Source organism: Bos javanicus, chromosome 4, assembly GCF_032452875.1.
Source record: "Bos javanicus breed banteng chromosome 4, ARS-OSU_banteng_1.0, whole genome shotgun sequence".
Lineage (NCBI taxonomy): Eukaryota > Metazoa > Chordata > Mammalia > Artiodactyla > Bovidae > Bos > Bos javanicus.
The window spans coordinates 43656419-43676459 of NC_083871.1; the positions used below are offsets into that span (position 1 = coordinate 43656419).

General features: G+C 39.8%; 1 protein-coding gene across 14 annotated transcripts in view; it reads left to right on the forward strand.

Annotated features, from left to right (window-relative positions):
- The window catches only part of MAGI2 (membrane associated guanylate kinase, WW and PDZ domain containing 2), a 1471158-nt gene that overhangs the window by 1309521 nt on the left and 141596 nt on the right, over nt 1-20041 (forward strand). For all 14 annotated transcript variants that reach the window (XM_061413833.1, XM_061413837.1, XM_061413836.1 and 11 more), the window contains 2 exons: nt 15261-15446; nt 17312-17486. In XM_061413833.1, coding sequence (XP_061269817.1) covers nt 15261-15446; nt 17312-17486 — 361 coding nt within the window. The remainder of the gene's footprint in view (nt 1-15260; nt 15447-17311; nt 17487-20041) is intronic.

The window sequence follows — 20041 nt, forward strand, 5'->3', positions numbered from 1 at the left end:
GCACTAAACAATACTGTAACCACTAGCCATGCTCATGTGGTTATGGAGCACTGGATATGAGGCTACTGTGGCTGAGGAATTAGATTTTTAATTGTCTTTCAATTAATCGAAATGGCCATTTGTGGCGAGCAGCTACCATGTTGGGCTGCACAGCTCTGAGCATTGCAGTGGCCTTTATATGTCCTCCTTGCCTCCAGCCTTCTTCCCACCCTCCTACCCTTAGTCCAACCTTCATACCTTCGCTCTGGTACTCCTTCTAACACAACAAGTCTGATTATATCATGTCTCTTCCTACATCATTAGTGACTTCTCATTTGGTGTTCAAATAAATTCCAAACCCTTGGCCACAACCACTAAGGCTTGCCATGATCTATCCCCTCTCACCTTCTTCCTGAGGCTCAGCTGTTTATGCTGGTGGCAACCCTGTACCCACACTGCAGACTCACAGATCTGTGCCTTTGCGAGTCACATCACCTGGGACGGTGATGCTCTTCCCCACCCTTGCCCACCTGGAAGAGTCCTGTTCACCTTTCAAATGCACACTAGGCAGCATTTCCTCCTCCTCTACTGTCCTCTTCCCACCTCCTTTCTCCTGCTAATTCGACAGTACTTCTTTTAACTACTCTCTGTTTATTTCCACCGAAAGCTCTTTCTTTATCACTCCCTGATTTTTTTACTTTTCTCTCATTTTTAAGGTTTAATTATAGATAGTAAATTGTGCCCTTTTCAGTCTATAGTCTGTGAATTTTGACAAATTCTGTGTCTGTTTTTGTAACTACAACCAGTTCCTTAACCAAGGAAGTCAAGCCCTCCACCCACTCCCAGCCCAGGCAGCCACGGATTTGTTTTCTGTTCTGTAATTTTGCCTTTTCCTGTGTAAATGCAATTACTCAGTATGTAGCCACTTAGCAGAATGCATTTTAGACACATTCAGATTGTTTCGTGTGTCAATATCAGATTCTTTTAAATTGTTGAATAGTATTCCTTTGTGTGAATGTACCACAGCCTGCTTATCCATTCCCAGTTTAAAGATATTATGGTTGTTTCTTGTTTTGGATGATCATGAATGAAGCAACCACGTACCTTTTCATATAGGTTTTGTGTGAAAATAGGTTTTCCTTTTACTTGGGTAAATATCCAGGGGTGGAGTTGCTGGTTCATGTGGCACCACTTTCCAGCATGACTGTTCTGTTGTGTACTTCCCTGGATGAGGGCTCCAGATGAGCCACATCCTTGCCAGTACTTGCTGTTTCCAGGCTTCATTGATTTTTTTTTTTTTTTTTTTTTAGCTTTTCCAATAGGTGTGTAGTGGTTTCAAGTAACATTTCTTCTCTAAAACTAAAGATACCGAGGATCTTTTCATGCACACATTTGCCATCCTTATACCTTCTTTTTCACTTTCGGTCTCTTCCCTGTAGACTGTAATTCATATTTCACTTTGAACAAGGGAACACATTTTGAGGTTCTTCAACCTTTGTTTTTTCGCTTCTCAATCATTTCTCATGGTAGAGTAATAAAAATCATCCTATGATGATGATCTCAAGTGAAGTTATTATGAAGATGTATGTCTGCTTAGTAAAAATGAAAATACATATAATTGCTATACTTTAAAGTACAAGGGATTAGGTAAAATACATATAAGCTGAAATTCAAATGAAGTTAAAGTGTGTAATAGTTGGGTAAGAAAGATAAGGATAAGAAAGAAAAATTATATGCAGTAATGGTCTCACATTTCAAATAAGGAAACTGACATGATTTATTTGGCCATTCAGAGGTCACACTGAAAGTTGTTTTCAAATTAATATATGACCAAGATCTTCTAGCTCTTGAACCCTCTGCTTGAGGGTCTGTTCATGTTTTATCCAGTCATGTGAAATTGCATTATTTCAAGTTAAAACGTGATATACCTTGTTAGTGAAACTTTGGCTTCTGTGAGAAACTAAGCAGCCAATAAATATTCATGTAATCTTCTGGATAACATATTGAAAAGGACAGCTGGCTCAGGAGGGATCATTTGCCTGGGTTAGTATCTGTTTCCGTTTACATTAAGAAAATATTGCAAGAAGTTATTATCTACCTGAGGGCTTAGGGGAATACAATGAAAAGCTGATATTGCACCTGATTGCTTTTGACATTTACCTATTGTAACAGGGAAACTGTGTGAAGATAGCCAAGTGACTTTTTACAAAACGCAATTTCAGAAGCTATAAAAGGAAAACGGAGATGGCAGAGATAGAATGCACTGCATCTGTAAAAATGAGAAACATGACTTGTCAGCAACACCTGCTTGTAACTATCAACCATTTCTACTGGGCCTGCTGAGAAATTACTGAAAGCCAAGTACATTGATGGGTGTGAATTCTCAAAGGCAGTCGAGACATACAGAGGAAAGAAAGTGTGGTTTCATTGAACATTTTTAACACAATACCTGGGGTTGATGAAATGTAGTTTTATGACATGTTCTGAACTCTTGAAAAGAAATCAGTTATATTTTATATTTTATCTGTCAGGGCTACAGGAACAGCAAGACTTTTAAAGTTTGGGTCCATAAAATATTGATATTCTTTTCCCAAATAGATTCCAAATCTTTAACTGGTACACCAACATATTGATTGCAAAAAATAAAATTTACAGAAGGTATTTTCAATTTCTAATTAATGATGTCATTAATGTTTATCTTTTCCCTTTCTTAGGCACCAATAAAATGGTGGTAAATAAAGAAGAAAGGGATGTCTATGAATGGGGAAGGTACTTTAAAGACAAAAATACAGCAACTCATTTTGTAAGACAAAGGAAACCAAAAAGAGAAATGAATAGCACTGATCTGCCTATTTTCTTTTAGAAACTCAGACCAGCTCAGAACTTTGAAAACTTTGGGAAGAATGGAAAACAACCATGGCCACCAGACATGAAATTTGTATTTTTAAAACAGAAAAGCAAGCAAATTAATGAAAGAATAAAAGAAAAAATGGAACAATAGCAAACTTCAAAAATCACTCACTTACATACATAGAGAATATTACCAGCATAAAATAAGTACAGAATGCTATTTAAAAAAAAAAAAAAGAATGATATGATTAAAGAAAGAATTCTTAGGAATTGGAAATATCTTGACTAAAGTTAAAAATTCAACAGAAGGGTTGAAAGTTAGAGTAAAGGAAATCTCACAGGCAGTAGGACAAAGAGAAACAGTATGAAAGAAATGATAAAATTAACAGATCAATCAGGAGGTCAATATCTAACTAGTAAGAGTTTCACAAAGAGAGAGCAGAGAAACAGAATGGAAGTTATCAAAGATATATTATAATAAAAGTTGCCTAAAGCAACACTAAAAGAAATGTCTCCATGCTGAAATGAACCAAAATGCATCACTGCAAAACTTTAGAACACAAAATGTACAAGGACAATCATAAACATTTCTGAAAGGAAACAGAAAAACAAGTAGGTTATATACAAGGGAAAAAAATCCTACGGAGTTCAGACATTTTAGTAGCAACACTGGATGTTAGAAGACAATAGAGCAATGCCAGCAAATTTCTAAGGAAAAAGGAATTTTTCAGCCTCAAACTTCATACAACCTAGAATTCAAAGCCAGAATTCTATTTCAAATGAGAAAGTAAAACTGAAGAAGTTTTCAAACATTAAATCCTGAACCATTATTTTCTCCCATGTATAGTTTCTATAGGAAGATACTCTAGGATGTGCTTTAGCAAAAGGAAAGAGTGCACAAAAAAAGGCTTGGGATTTACTGACTGTGTATCCCACCTTGGAGAACAAAAGGGATTCATTCTCCTGGGGTTTGTTTTTGTTTTTTTGTGGCTTTTTTTGACAAAATAAATTCAAACTTTAATTTTTTTAAATATTTATTGAAATATAAAATGTGTTAGTTTCTGCTATATATCAAGATGAATCAGTTATACATATGTCCCCTCTTTTTTAGACTTCCTTCCCATTTAGGTCAGCACAGAGAAATGAGTGGAGTTACCTGTGCTGTACAGGAGGTTCTCATCAGTCATCTCTTTTATACATAGTAGTGTATATGTATCAATCCCAGTCTCCCGATTTATCCCACCACCCCTCTCCACCTTGGTATCTGTAAGTTTGTTCTCTACACCTGTTGTCTCTATTTCTGCTTTGCAAGTAAGTTCATCTGTACCATTTTTGTAGATCCCACATGTCAGCAATATTATTTCTCTTTCTGACGTACTTGTTCTATATGAGAGTCGGACACGACTGAAGTGACTTAGCATAGCATAGGTCTGTCCACATCTCTGTAAGTGACACAACTGTGTTTCTTTTGTGGCTGAGTAATATTCCATTGTATACATGTAATATATCTCGTTTATCCATTTCTCTCTTGAGAGACAGTTTGGTTGCTTCCATATCCTAGCTATTGTAAATACTGCTGCAGTGAATCATGGGTACATGATTCTTTATAAATTATGGTTTTCGTCAGGTACATACCCAGGAGTGAGATATCTGGGTCATATAGTAGCTCTATTTTTAGTTTTTACTCCATAACGGGAAAATCTTGTGTCACTGATTTAACTCAGTGATGGAAATATGTATCCTTTTCAGAATTTTTGGAGGGAAATGCAAAAAATGTTGAGTAGAGTTGATATTTGACTTAGAAGGACACATTTTCTATATCAATTTCAGACCAAAACAGGTAATAAAAAGAATGTCCCAGCTGCCTGGAAATTAGCAAGGGAAAAAAAGGACTTCTTGGGATATACACTAAAGTGAAATGTATTTTTACAGTAATATCTAGAAATGGAAGTGTTTCCCTATCTTCTTCCTCTCCAGCTCCACATTCCCACATGCATGCCTTTCTGGACACCTGCAGACTTGAGGGGCATGACTATTCTGAAGTTTCTTTAGCTCCTGCCACTCTCATGTCTAGATGTTTTGTGGGATCCCTATATGATGAGGGATATAAATAGTATGCAAAGAATACAGAAAGTCCTTCACATGTGCTGTGTTAGTCACTTAGTCATGTCCAACTCTTTGCAACCCCATGGACTGTAGCCTACCAGGCTCCTCTGCCCATGAGAACCCAGGTCTCCTGCATTGAAGACAGACTGTTTACTGTCTGAGCCACCAGGGAAGCCCTAAAATGTCATGGTAACAGTAAAAATCTATTTAAAGAAAGAGAAAGACGGATATACGCTTAGTAGATGCTCCATAATGAGTGACTTATATGAATATTTAATGAAATAAGAGAATTAAGGTAATTTTTAGGCCTCTTGAATCAACACGTAATGAATCAAAGACCTTTAAGAATATAAATAGCGGCAATTATTTGGACTATCTCTCCTAATGATGTGCATGGGAATGAGAAATGCAGCTACCACTGGAGAAAGAAATTGTTTTTGCTCCTTCCTCCACCATCCTTTGTGATAATTTTTCTTGATAACATACCATATTCTCATTTACACCTTCCATTGCAAACACTGAAATGATACCTAGTGGTATGAAGACAAAATATACTATGAATATAGTCACGTTGTTGTTGTTATTGTTCAGTAGCCAAATCGTGTCCAACTGTTCGCAACCACATGGACTGCAGCACCGCAGGCTTCCCTGTCCTGCACCAACTCCTGGAGTTTGCCCAAGTTCATGTCTGTTTAATCGGTGATGCCATCCAACTAACTCATCTGTTGCCTTCTTCTGTCTTCTATCTCTCCCAGCATCAGGGTCTTTTCCAGTGAGTCACCTCTTATCAGGTGGCCGAAGTATTGGAGCTTCAGCTTCAGCATCACTCCTTCTAATGAGTATTCAGGGTTGATTTCCTTTAAGATTGATCTCTTTGCTTTCCAAGGGACTCTCAAGAGTCTTCTCCAGCACCACAATTCAAAAGCATCAATTCTTCAACGTTCTGCCTTCTTTTCTATCCAACTCTCACATCTGTACATGACTACTGGAAAGACCATAGCCTTGACTATATGGATCTTTGTCAGCAAAGTGATACCTTTGCTTTTCAACACACAGTCTAGGTTTGTCATAGCTTTCCTGCAAAGAAACAATTGTCTTCTAATTTCATGGCTGCAGTCACCATCTGCAGTGATTTGAGAACCCAAGAAAAGGAAGTCTGTTACTGCTTCCTCCTTTTCCACTTCTATTTGCCATGAGTAATGGGACTGGATGCCATTATCTTAGTTTTTTTAATACTGAGTTTTAAGCCAGCTTTTTCACTCTCCTCCTTCACCCTCATCAAGAGTCTCTTTAGTTCCTCTTCGCTTTCTGCCATTAACGTGGTATCATCCACATATCTGAGGTTGTTGATGTTTCTCCTGGCAATCTTGAGTCCAGCTCATTACTCATCCAGCCTGGCATTTATCATGATGTGCTCTGTGTATATGTTAAATAAACAGGGTGACAATAAACAGCCTTGTTGTACTCCTTTCTCAATCCTGAACAATTCAGTTGTTCCATTCAGGGTTCTAACTGTTGCTTCTCAGATAAGATGGTCTGGTATCCCCCTTCCCCATCTCTTTAAGAGTTTTCCACATTTTGTTATGATTCACACAGTCAAAGGCTTTAGTCAATGGAATAGAGGTAGATGTTTTTCTGGAATTCCCTTGCTTTCTCTATGATCCAATGAATGTTGGCAATTTGATCTCTGGTTCCTCTGCCTTTTCTACACCCAGCTTGAACATCTGGAAGTTCTTGGTTCACAAAATGCTGAAGCCTAGCTTGGAGGATTTTGTGTATAACCTTACTAGCATGAGATGAAGATGAGTGCGATCGTCCAGTGCTCTGAACATTCTTTAGTACTACGCTTCTTGGGAATTAGGATGAGGATTGACCTTTTCCAGTCTGTGGCCACTGCTGGGTTTTCCAAATTTGCTGAGATATTGAGTGCAACACTTTAATAACAACATCTTTTAGGATTTTAAATAACTGCTGGAATTCCATCACCTTCACTAGTATTTTATTGGCAATAGAGCTTTCTAAGGTTCAGTTGACTTCACACTCCAAAATGTCTGGCTCTGAGTGAGAGACTGCACCATCGTGGTTATCAAGGTCATTAAGAAGATCTTTTTTGTACAGTTCTTCTGTGTGTTTTTTCCATCTCTTCTTGATCTCGTCAGCTTCTATTAGGTCTTTACTGTTTCTGTCTTTTACTGTGCCCATCTTTGAATGAAATGTTCCTTTGATAACTCCAGTTTTCTTGAAGAGATCTTCAAGAAGTCTAGAGATTTCTTGAAGAGATCTCTAGTTACCCTTCCTGTTGTTTTCCTCTATTTCTTTGTTCATTGAAGAAGGCCTCTTTGCTATTGTCTGGAACTGTGGATTTCGTTTGGTATACCTTTCCCTTTCTCCCTTGCTTTTTGCTTTTCTTCTTTCCTCGGCTATTTGTAAAGCCTCCTCAGACAACCATTTTGCCTTCTTGCATTTCTTTTCCTTGGGGATGGTTTTGTTTGCTGCCTCCTGAACAATATTACAGACCTCTGCCCGTAGTTCTTCAGGTACTCTGTTTACTAGATCTAATCCACTGAATCTATTTGTCACCTCCATTGTATATTCATAGCGGATTTGATCAGTTACATAATTTGCAGCACCCATGTTCATTTTCAGTGGAAAATGAAAACGTGATGTCCTTATTTAGAAATTATTAAGAAGATGAGGATGTTGAAAGTACACCACTGAACCAAACACAAGACCGTTTTGAGTGTAGAAATCGTGCATAGGTCACACATTCATGAAACTGGGCCTATGCCTACAAGTTCACCAAATCTTTCCAACCAAGATGAGGTTGCTAACTCAACTTCGTGTTCCAGGATGGAATGGTCAAGTAATAGCTAATTACATTTCCCAATGCAATGAGTTTTCTTTTGATTACCAGTTCACTGTCAGGAAAATAATAGCATAAATGTAAGGTATGGTTGATGAGTGTCTACTCCTCTTCAACCGTGTGGTTAACTTTTTAGGTGGTCTTTCTGCCCCTTGAAACAAGAGTTCAGTGGGCTTCCCAAAATGCCAGTGGTGGGGCCCTCTTTCCATTCTCTCATCTGAGTATCTTGCTTGTTACCAACTGCAGGGTAACTAAACTGTTCAACCACAAGAGAATGACTCATGGGAGCTGGAGAGGGGAAAGTGCACTTTTGGAATCTGCAGTCCTTAAAACACCAGCTGCTCGGTTTTGGATTGCAAGTTATTTGGCTATGAAATTCAGAGAAGACGTTTTCATTTTTGGAAATCTGAATTTTACAGACTTCTAGAGGAAAACAAGTCATGCAGTCTGTTTTTTTTCTTAATTTTACCACAATTAAAAAAAAATGCCAAACACATGTTTTCCCCATATCTTCACCCCCTAACAACTTAGAAAATCTCTTTCGAAGGACGTTGTGTCACACTGCAGGAAGGGAGAGAATCTAGCTGAATGGGCTTGTCACCATAGAACATTCTCATTCGGGACTTCTAGGAAGGAAAGAGGTGGAAAATGAGCAAGATTAGCACTAGGCTTAGGTTTCCAAAGCACCCCCCACCCCCCCAAAAAAATCAGAATCCATCATCATATATTAGAAATATCCTGTGCCAATTACCCTTCTGTTGTTCTGTATATCTGTAGAAGCTGGGCAAAGGCATCATATTTGGGCTCTCGGGGAAGCATGGAGGCATAATGATGGTTGGAGGGACCCCATCCACAAAGCATCCTCTTTGTGCATCTCCCTTCATGGATATGATGGCACCCCCTTTACTATCATGAGTTTTTCACTAAGGGAGCTGCCACTTAGCCTAGGGGCCATGTGCTCTCGCTTCCCTAGAGTGGCTTCCTTTTCCTTATCACTCTGTAAGTCCACACCTGGACTCAATAATCCATCCCACCTTTCTACTCTTGTATGTTACTTGCACCACAGATTTTCCACTTGTGTTTTGTTTTAAATATTTGATATGATTATCCCTGGTCTATGCAACTGGGCTGGGAGATTCTTGAGGGCAAATGCCATGCATTTATTTTATTATTGCCTTCCCCACTGTACATAGCATTTTGCCGGTTACTCAGAAGACACTGTGCAGGAATGTGTTATTGATAGAATTACTGATTTTCCTACCCTGACCCACAATCTTAAAACTAGGCAATACATAATTTTCACAGGTGATTTTAAGAAAACCAACTGGAATCATCTAGTTAAAAAAAAATTCTTTTCATGTCAGGTCATAGATTCTAAACCCAGACTAACTTCTGTTGCCTCTTTAAGCTAATGATATGTTGCTTAACCTTCACAAATTAGTGGAATTGTGAGCTAATGAGAATTGATACTGTTGATTGCCTTTGAAATATTTATTTTTGTCACTTTCATTTCAGACACTTCTCCCTTGTAAGTTTGACATGAATGATGCAGAATTCACTTTCCCTGTCTAATGCTTTCCTCAATATACAACTCTACCTCGTGGGGTCTGTTAATAAGGAAATAATTAAATGTAAACATGAGTCACAGGCTCTTCCTTTTCTGGAATGAGATACATATAAAACAAGGAAATATTGGGGGAACAGGTGGAAGGAAGATCCACTTCTCCCTTCTGTAGGATGATATAGCTAAAAATTCCATGACTAATCCATCACCAAAAGATTCCAAAAATATACACCACCAGAGCGAGAAAAGTCCTCCCACCTTCTGATGGGAAGCTCATTGGTTGTCCAGTGACTGAAGGTGTCTGGATAGACCGTAGTAAGTCCCAGAAGAGAAACCCATAGCCAGAAGGGAGGATCGTGGCTTCCTGTAGTGGTTACGGCTAGACACCAAAGAATCCAGACCTTTAGAGCTAACTTAGAGACCATCTGGTCCAACTGATTATGTCTGAATATTCTTACTAAAACAAGTTCGCAGTGTTGAGCATTGCCAAAAGAGTCAATTCATCTACAGGAAAATATGAAACATATTGCAGTGTAAGTGCACAGTAGTGTTTTACCCAAAAACGAATAAAAAAGAAAAAGATGGGTTTCATTTTTCCATAATTTATGTGATTTGCAATTAAAGGAAAATTTCCAACTAGTAATACGTTGTCTCCCTTCCAATGTCAGTATGCCCAAAGCCTCATGACATATTGCAGCTTTTCCCAAATATCTGTGTATCTTAAGAACACTGTGTCAAGAGGCCTGATCCAAAGACTTGATTTATGTTGCTGCCTGACAGATGATGTCTGCAAGGCATGCCATCTAAATGGACTGCACTCCAGCAGTTACCTTAATCATCAATTCTCAGAGAATTAATGACTACCATTCATCCCAATAATAGAAATCAAGGTCAGGGCCTCTTCCATGCTCTGTAATCTCGTTAACTATGCACAGAAAGTACTTAGGTCACAAGCTCTGTAGAGCTCATAACTGAGTGAGTGGAGCTGCATCTTGTTTCCAGAGGGAGCCTCCTCTGAGCATACCCCTTGTTGTACAGGAGCGGTTGATGTCCTTATGTATGGAGTGGAAATGCCGGTAAAGGGAAGTGAGGCTATCTGCACCTGCCAAGAGTTTCAGATACTGGTTTTATGACAGTAAATGCCAATAGCACACTATTTGAATAAAGCCATTCCAGGCACTTCAGTGATGGGGCATCCATTTCTGCATTGTATACTCATTCAGATATTATGTAAGCCACTCCATCATTCCAGGACATTGTCGTAGAATTTAGTTTTCATTCTTTTATCTTGGTTTTTAGTTTTTATGCTACCTGCCCTAATAAAATGAAAATGAGCTTAAAAGAATTATCACCATACACATATTTAGAATGAAACTTTCATCTTAAAATCTCAAGCATGGTTTCCTAAGCTAAGTTTCACCAGGCAGTCCTTCACTTCTCATAATTCAAATTGCTTTCAGCCCCTTGTGGCTCAGCTAATAAAGAATCCACCCACAAGGCAGGAGACCTGGATTCGATCCCTGGGTTGGGAAGATTCCCTGGAGAAGGGAAAGGCTACCTACTCCAGTATTCTGGCCTGGAGAATTCCATGGACTGTATAGTCCATGGGGTTGCAAAAGTCGGACATGACTGAGCAACTTTCACTTTCACTTTGTCACATATTTCAAAAAGGGAGTAACCCCAAGTTTCCAAGTCATAGGCTTTGACATTTTTTATTGTTGTTTTCTCAACAGTTAAATAAGCATGATTATTAAAATTTTACAGCTGTTTCACATTGAAGCTGTAAAGAGTTAAAATAAGTGCCTAATACAGTGCCTGGAAATTAATAAATAGTAGCATAGTGTGCCTGTGTGTGTGTATGTGAAATCTTGTTTTGAAACATTTGGAGTTTTATGCCCAGTAAATTCTAAATGATGCACAGTAATGGTGGGGAGCAGAGGCATGAATAATTCAAAACAGCGAATCACCTAAATATCATTTGTATGTGTTTTGAAATGTATTTTTTAATTTCATTTCAAATGTGACTGTTTCTAATACCCAGAGAAATTGCCTCAAAGGAATGACACTGCAATGTGAAGTCCTTGCTAAATGGGATCTGAAGAGCTGTCCAGTTTTCCTGTTTTCTCCTCTCCCTGGTGCCCTCTTCTCCCCTTCCTTTCTCCTCCTTCCTTGCCTTTCAAAAGAGCTGCCGCAAAGAAACCGCTTCAAGCAAACCTCCTGCCTTTCACCCTCCTCTGGATCAGGGCCAGTGGTGAAACATTTACGACTCTATCCTTAGGGCAGCCTGCCCTTGCCAAATGAAAGCACCAGGCGCTCAGGGGGCACTCGAGTGGCGGGAGGAGTTGGTGAAGGTGAGAGAGGCAGTGTTGGGCTGTGTTAAGGACCCAGGCTGTGGCATCTGACAGTCTGGAATTCTAAACCCCGGTTAGCCTATGTGACTTTGGGCAGACCGCAGACTGTTTAATGCTCAGTTTCCTACGCTGTAAACATGCAATGGTAACACTGTCAGGTAGCTCATAATTTATTGAAGATGAAGTTATATTTATTTTAACGTAGTTGTAAGTGTGTGTATGTGTGTGTGAGTGGTTCAGTGCGGATAATGCATCATATACAGAAGAGATCTATATTATGCTCATTTTCCTTTGGATAATTAACTCTCACTTGTAAGTTAGTGTTTTCCTATAGAGATTGTTGCAACACCTTTTTTGTGAAACCTCGGAAAAGGGAACAGGACTCTTGACCTCAGCTGGTGTCTCTATTTTCCATGAAACATACCTCTCTTTCCCAAATGAAGCTGTTTTCCCCTGATACTGCTCTGTAATAAGCAGTATTCCTTCTGTTTTAGCTGTGTTACAGGTTTGCCCCATGCAGACAGAATTTCAGCTGGTGCCAATACCCAAGCACATACATAACAATAGTGATGTCACTTTAAAATAACAGTAATAGAAAGAATGAATGAAGAGTTAATACTTACAGAGCAATTCTTAATGCCAAGGACTGTTTTAGTCTTTTTATGTATGATAACTCATTTAATTCTAAGAACCATCCTGTGAGTTCAACTATATTATTATCCTAATTTTACTTTTGAAATACAGAAAGTCAGAGAGGTCAGATAGTTGTTTAAAGGTCAGGACAGATAACAATATTACATAGTTTGACCAGGGAGATCTTATCATTTATTGACTGATCCAGGATACTCTTGACCATGAAAGGATGCAAAAACAGGAATGAAAGTTCACTCTATTTATGATTGAAGGCCAGACACCTGGCAATACCCATATCATGCTACACAATTAGTAAATGAATGAGTTTTTATTACATTTCTGCTTGAGCACTATATTGTCCTAAGATTCTCAGATGATCATCAGTATGCTGTAAGTAAGTTGTTCTTAATTAAAGCCATCCATGCTTATGGTAAATAAAAATGTGTTTGAGCTTCCAACATGATGAGTTTCACTTCAGAGACACAGGCTCGGCCAATATTTTCATATGCTACCTATAACCTTTCACAACAGAAATATGATCAAGGTACTGGTCCATTAACTCTGATTGTCCTTCCTTACCATGGTCATTAGTTGATGTTCTGCCTTTCGCTGTATCTCAGACACAAGATTGAGAGTTTAAGGAACAGATATCCCTGGGGCATAATGAATGGTGAAGTGTGTCTTTGCCTCTTTATGCAGATGAAATCAATTCCTGATTTCCACAGGGAGTGCAACAAGTCCTTGACAGGCAGTTTCCCTGCTGGGCTCCTGTCTTGAAGGGGAAAAGGAAAAGAAACAGGTTTCTATATGGTCAGCATCTTGAGGGCATGCATAAAGACATCATGCACTACTGATATCTGACCCCAAAAATAGTTAACCTCTAGGAACTCAGACATTGACATTGAACACAAGTCAACCTGTTAGAAAATCTATATCCCCACAAACCTGGCTCTCCCCATGCATATAAATAAATGATGACAAAATAAATTGTCATTGTTTTAAAGAGACATATACCATATTCCATTAATTGTAATACACATTTTTCATATTTTAACATTTCAAAAATTAGAGAACATGCTATGTCAAATGGAGTTACCGTTTCAATGCTAGAGGGTTTTTTTTTTTTCTATTTTTCTGTGGTTCATAAAAGACAGGTGTATCTTACTGGAATTTTAAATTTGATGAACTACATTATATACCAGATATTAACAAGATTTTAGCACCACTTGCACTGAATCAGAAAGAATAAGTAATAGTTGAAAGCTGCATCAGCCTTTAACCTTAATAGTTGGGTAGGAAGTTGGTCATAACTTCTTCATCAGCTGGATAATTCCCATATAAGTATTTCTTCCCTTTCCTGTGTTCTCCTCTTAGTAAAATAGAAGAGGGTAGATATAAGTTCTCTGCATAGAAGTTAAATAAGCAGGGTGACAATATACAGCCTTCACGTACTCCTTTTCCTATTTGGAACCAGTCTATTCCATGTCCAGTTCTAACTGTTGCTTCCTGACCTGCATACAGGTTTCTCAAGAGGCAGATCAGGTGGTCTGGTATTCCCATCTCTTTCAAAATTTTCCACAGTTTCTTGTGATCCACACAGTCAAAGGCTTTGGCATAGTCAATAAAGCAGAAATAGATGTTTTTCTGGAACTCTCTTGCTTTTTCCATGATCCTGTGGATATTGGCAATTTGATCTCTGGTTCCTCTGCCTTTTCAAAAACCAGCTTGAACATCTGGAAGTTCACAGTTCACGTATTGCTGAAGCCTGGTTTGGAGAATTTTGAGCATTACTTTACTAGCATATGAGATGAGTGCAATTGTGCGGTAGTTTGAGCATTCTTTGGCATTGCCTTTCTTTGGGATTGGAATGAAAACTGACCTTTTCCAGTCCTATGGCCGCTGCTGAGTTTTCCAAATTCAAGGAGATCCAACCAGTCCATCCTAAAGATCAGTCCTGGGTGTTCATTGGAAGGACTGATGCTGAAGCTGAAACTCCAATACTTTGGCCACCTGATGTGAAGAGTTGATTCATTGGAAAAGACTCTGATGCTGGGAGGGATTGGGGGCAGGAGGAGAAGGGGACAACAGAGGATAAGATGGCTGGATGGCATCACCGACTCAATGGACATGAGTTTGAGTGAACTCCGGGAGTTGGTGATGGACAGGGAGGCCTGGCATGCTGCGATTCATGGGGTCACAAGGAGTCAGACATGACTGAGCAACTGAACTGAACTGAGATATATGTTCCCAGGTTTATTATGTTTTTCTAAACTGTATTTTTGTCTCTAGAGTATGAGCTCTTTGGGTACTGTATTCTACATCCTTGGTTCTAAATTTTTTGTACGTATTGGAATTTCTTGAGGAGCTTCTTAAAAATCCATTATCCTCCCCTTCTTCCTAAACATTCTGATTCACAAGGTCTAGGATGAGACTCAAAGAGCTTTATTTTTAATCCTAGGGTGATTATAATTTGCCTCAAAGTTTGAGAACCTCTGGTGCATGTGTTTGGAATTGGCCCGTCACTGAATTTAGCCTTGACTGTAGAAACTCTGCTAAGTGCTAAGTCACTTCAGTCGTGTCTGACTCTGTGCGACCCCATAGACGGAAGCCCACCAGGCTCCCCTGTCCCTGGGACTCTCCAGGCAAGAACACTGGAGTGGGTTGCCATTTCCTTCTCCAATGCTTGAAAGTGAAAAGTGAAAGGGAAGTTGCTCAGTCGTTTCCGACTCTTAGCTACCTCATGGTCTCAGCTATATGCACAGGGATGCATTTGATAGAAAAGACTGTAGTCTCGAGAGACTGACAAAAGGCAGAATTCTGATGTCCCGTTGTTTCCTATGCTGCAGGCACTCAAAGGTAGAACTTGTACTGGTAATGGCCCTGATACCTGTTTCTGTTTGGGATGTTTTTGTAGCTGTGCCACATAAAATTGGACGCATCATTGATGGGAGTCCCGCAGATCGCTGTGCAAAGCTAAAAGTGGGAGACCGGATCTTAGCGGTGAACGGCCAGTCTATCATCAACATGCCTCATGCAGACATCGTGAAGCTCATCAAGGATGCGGGTCTTAGCGTCACCCTTCGCATCATCCCTCAGGAGGGTGAGTGCCTGAGCCGGGGTCCCGGAGCTCACCTGGCTGCAGTCAGGGGTATCAGAATGTCCAAAGTTGCTATCCAATATTGAAAAAGTAACACTCTGAGGCAACCCATAACCTATTTACTCATTACTTGATTCCAAGATAAGCTTTATGGTGTTACAGATAACTAGTGTGAATCCCAAGGCACCGGGTTATTCACTCAATTCCCTTTGGTCCCTGGAGTACTGTTTTTATGGTTATATTAAGCCAGAACCCATTCAACAGAGATGATAGAGTTACAAATCTGCAGGAAAAAAAATATATATATATATATCCATGTTAACACTTAAGCTCTGGAGGATTCTTCAAAGTCAGATTGATTTTGAAAAGCTTGAGGAAGTTTTGTGGTATAAAGAGAGCTCATTTAGAAAATGTTGCATCTGATAAGAATTTTAAATTCCCACCTAGCCTTTTAAATTTCTCTGTACAAGGACTCCCCCCTGAGGCTTGAGGAGTCATAAGCATCACAACCTACAGCCATGCCGTAAAGAGCAACGAAATTCTGAGCATCAATTCACCATCAGTTCACTATTTCCAGACACAGTGGGTTCATGACTAGTTTGAGGCTGCTGACTCAGTACTGATACTTGAGGATTCAGTCTTCGGAGCTCACTGGTGATTGGACCACAGTGTCCCACATGGAGAGGGATGCGCTCAGTCGCCTTGGACCCCTCTGGTTTCCTCCGTCTCCTGATTTCATCTGGGACTATCTAACAAGCAGGCATCAAGTAGCCACCTGACTTTAAATAATGAAACAGCTGTCCTCAGCAGAGATGATCTCGTCCCACCAGGGGGCATTTGGAGATGCCTGGAGACCTTATTGGTTGTCATGTCTGGGGTGGGGATGCTACTGCTCTCCAGTGGGGAAAGGACAAGAATGCTTCTCCGTACTCATCCTACAGAGCACACGACAGCCCACCACAGCCTGGAATCATCTGGCTCCAAGTATCCACGGTGCCAAGGCTGATACAGGTGGAAAACAAATTTTTAAATGTAGGGTGGGAGCAAAGAAAAAGGAAAGTGGTTTATAAAGGAACACTAATATATCACTTTTTTATCACCCAGGGAAAAAAATAACCATTTTAACCTGTTATATGCAGACAACATTATGTATAAAATATTCAGTAGAAGTTAACTTCAAGCAAAATTGGTTGCAAAAACCTGATTTGGTTTTCCCTTTTCCTGTATGAAATATGTCTCTCCTGCTCTTAGTCCAACATAGAGAGATACTTTCAGATAAAAATTTGATGCTATAACAAGAAAGACCAAGAAGCAGTTTTAACAAAGAACAACTTATTAACTTTCCTGTGTCAAATGCTCTTTCTGGAGAACCATGGAGTACAGAGAGGGTTATTAGGAAATAAGACTAACAAGGAACTGAAAAACGGATTGTGAAAAGCGTTTTGTTTTCTTGTGGTTAATTCCTTAGGGATTAGGATACTGGTAGGACTTCTCATTACAACCAAAATGTAATGGCTAAAACGCTTTGCTTCAGCAAGTAATGATAGAACAAGTAGAATATGTTTTAGAGTCCTTTGAATTATTTTTCGTAGTTTTAATACTTTTTATTGTAATCTTTTCTTCTGACAAAAGATGAGAGATTCTTGTTCATAACCTTGTTCAGCAGCCTTATCATTTATGAAAGAATACTAATTATAGGAGGGTATTAGAACTTGCTAAGTTTAAGCTGTTATCTTAAAGCCTAACAGAAACTAGAAGAACCACAGCCTTGAGTCATGTGAGCAGGCAGAGGAACCATCTCTGGCCACCTCTTGCCCTTTATCACATGCCAACCTGACTTCATTTGCCTCTTTGGTTTCCCACTGCAGAACTCAACAGCCCCGCTTCAGCACCCAGCTCAGAGAAGCAGAGCCCCCTGGCCCAGCAGCACAGCCCCCTGGCCCAGCAGAGTCCTCTGGCCCAGCCCAGCCCGGCCACCCCCAACAGTCCCATCGCCCAGCCAGCTCCGCCTCAGCCTCTTCAGCCTCAAGGACATGAAAATAGGTAAAGTTTCCTCTGTTTTTTCTAATTCTGAATAGTGAGGGAAGTATAAGGAGAGAGTTTGGGACAGGACAGAACGCAGGCAGGAGAGAGATTTTCAAAAAGTAAAAATTACCACGTGCGCCTTTGTGTGATTTAAAGATTGTGTATATGTTATAAACATAGTTTCGTTAGCAAATGTAGATGTTTGTCCTTCACAATAAGAGAAGCTTTCCTGAGTAAACAGTGCATGGTTGCAGATAAGTAAGGGGTTAACTAGCTGAAGAACACATTAAAGAGAGTAAGATAGACAGTATTCAGTAGCATACAGTAAGGCCCTTTGGCAAGAGGGAGCATGCAAGCATGAGAGAGGAAATAAGGCCAGTGTAGGGGGTGAGGAAGCGGGAACATAGGTTGGGGGGACCCACCCTAAAGGGTCCTGTAGACATGTTATAGATTCTGATCTTTATCTTAAGTGTAGCGAAGAAGTTTTTGCAGGGTTTTAAGCTTAGGACTGACATCCTTGGATTAGCTTTGCAAGACTATCTCTCAGTTGGCCCCTTAGAGAGCAGACTGGAGGCTGATCAAGATGAATATGGTTAGATGTGGCCGCCAAGTCCACCAAGTCACTGATGGCCCAGAGAATAACGGTGGCATGGAGGAGGAAATGCTGAAGAATTTGTGAGCATGAATATAAGTTAGTCTTTTCACTGCATTTTACCTTATGTCCACCTACCCACAGTCTAATGAGATCCTTCCGTCTCACATCATGAACAAATGTGATCAGGTGCTGTGAACTTCCAGAATAAAAGGATGCCATAGAAAATCAATGCCGTCTTCCTATTGAGACTTGTGTGTAACAGGGAGCCTGAATTAGGTGGAGCCATTAAAGACAGAGATGAGGACAGGCTCCCATGTTGTTTTCACCCTTTCAAAGGAGAAAAATAGAACAACCCATAGGAATATCTCTGAAAACAAAACCCTCACTGGTCCTTTTCGTGATTCTAATGTTTTCTGAACATCTGCTACCCATCTCCTGCCTCCCCTGTTAGTGAAGATGAAGTGAGACCCAGTTTTTGAGCCCCAGAACTCTCTAGGTTTATCACTCAGAATGTTGCAAAGCAAATATTTTCCTTGTGCCACAAGTGTTCTTTCCATGAAGCCCAGTCCTATTCTGATTTCTCCCATTTCCTTTCTTAGAGAAGTAAATGTCTGTTGTCCTCTGCTGTTTATGGTTTTAATATAGTCCAGAGAAGAACAAAGACTAAGCCCCAAAAAGTAAATGATACAGAGGCAAGAATCCGAGAGTCCATTAAAAGGAGTGTGTCCTGGGTGCCTCAGTAATAAATCCCCGATGTGCTTGCTTTCACCGTGCATGCTTTGGACAGATCACACTGACTTTCCCCAGGATTCATTTTAGACTTGGGAGGAGGGATCCAAGTGCTCCTGCAGTTCCTGAGCCAGCTTCAGACGCCGCTGCTTCTTGGCTCTGCCTCTGTCAATTAGCTTCCCAGACACAATTCCATCTTCCCTTTGTGGATTAGACTTGCTGGAATCAGGCTCTTGCTTCTGGCCTGGGGTGGGTAATCTCATTGCTGGAGTGTAATAGTTCAGCGGGGAGAATGGCACTGGGGAGAAGCTGCTATCCTGTTCCCATCAGCTACTAGTTTCAACAGGGACTCAGCCCCTGTGACAGAAACAGTGGCCTTTGGATGTTTTGTCTGTTTGTTTTTTGTCTGACTTCAGGATAAAATATTTCCTAACTCTGGAATTAACAGATTGATCCAATTTGTTTTATAGATTACTAACAGATATACCCAGGATTCTTAGCTGTTTTTGCTTCAGTAATAGTAAATGTCTCGAATGTGCCCATTCCAATTCTAGGGCCCTTTTCCTGAGACTCACGTTTCCTGGCTTAACTTTTTGATTGCTAGTAGGCAGATTTTTTTCCAAATGAATGAAATAATTCTAAAATCTTACAGAACCGTTTTTCTAGAACCATTCTTCTAGCTTCCTTTCAAGATGTTCATGGTGTCAGAGAGAAACTCTGCCTTTTTCTAGATCAGGCTACAGATGTCTGCAAGGCAACTTGTATGCCAAGCACAGTATGAATTTCCTATTAGTTCGTTTGTACAAGTGCCCACCTACATGTCAAATTGAGCCAGTTTCCATGTTAAAGTGAGATAAAATAAAAGGACAATCTGCTTGCAAATTTTCTTATATGAGTTAGAAGAAGTGAATATTTTACCCTATCTTATTTACTCTTGAATTGGCTTTCTCCTGACATGCTGCACACCTCTATTCACTTCTCTCTTAACATCTTTTGGTGTGTGCTCAGGAAACAAAATAATTTTGATATGAACATAAGCAAAACATTGTTCAAGGAGAAGCATTTTTTGCAAACAACAAAGAGCCCTTGTGTAATATATTCAAAAACTAAGTATAAATAGCAGAGTTCACCTTCCCAGCAAAAGCAATCATTATTTACATGTCTTAAATATCAAGGTCAGTGGAAAGCATTAGAAATTGACTTCTTTCAGAGACTTTGTAAACTCGATGCTGAAGGCTGGAAGCAATTC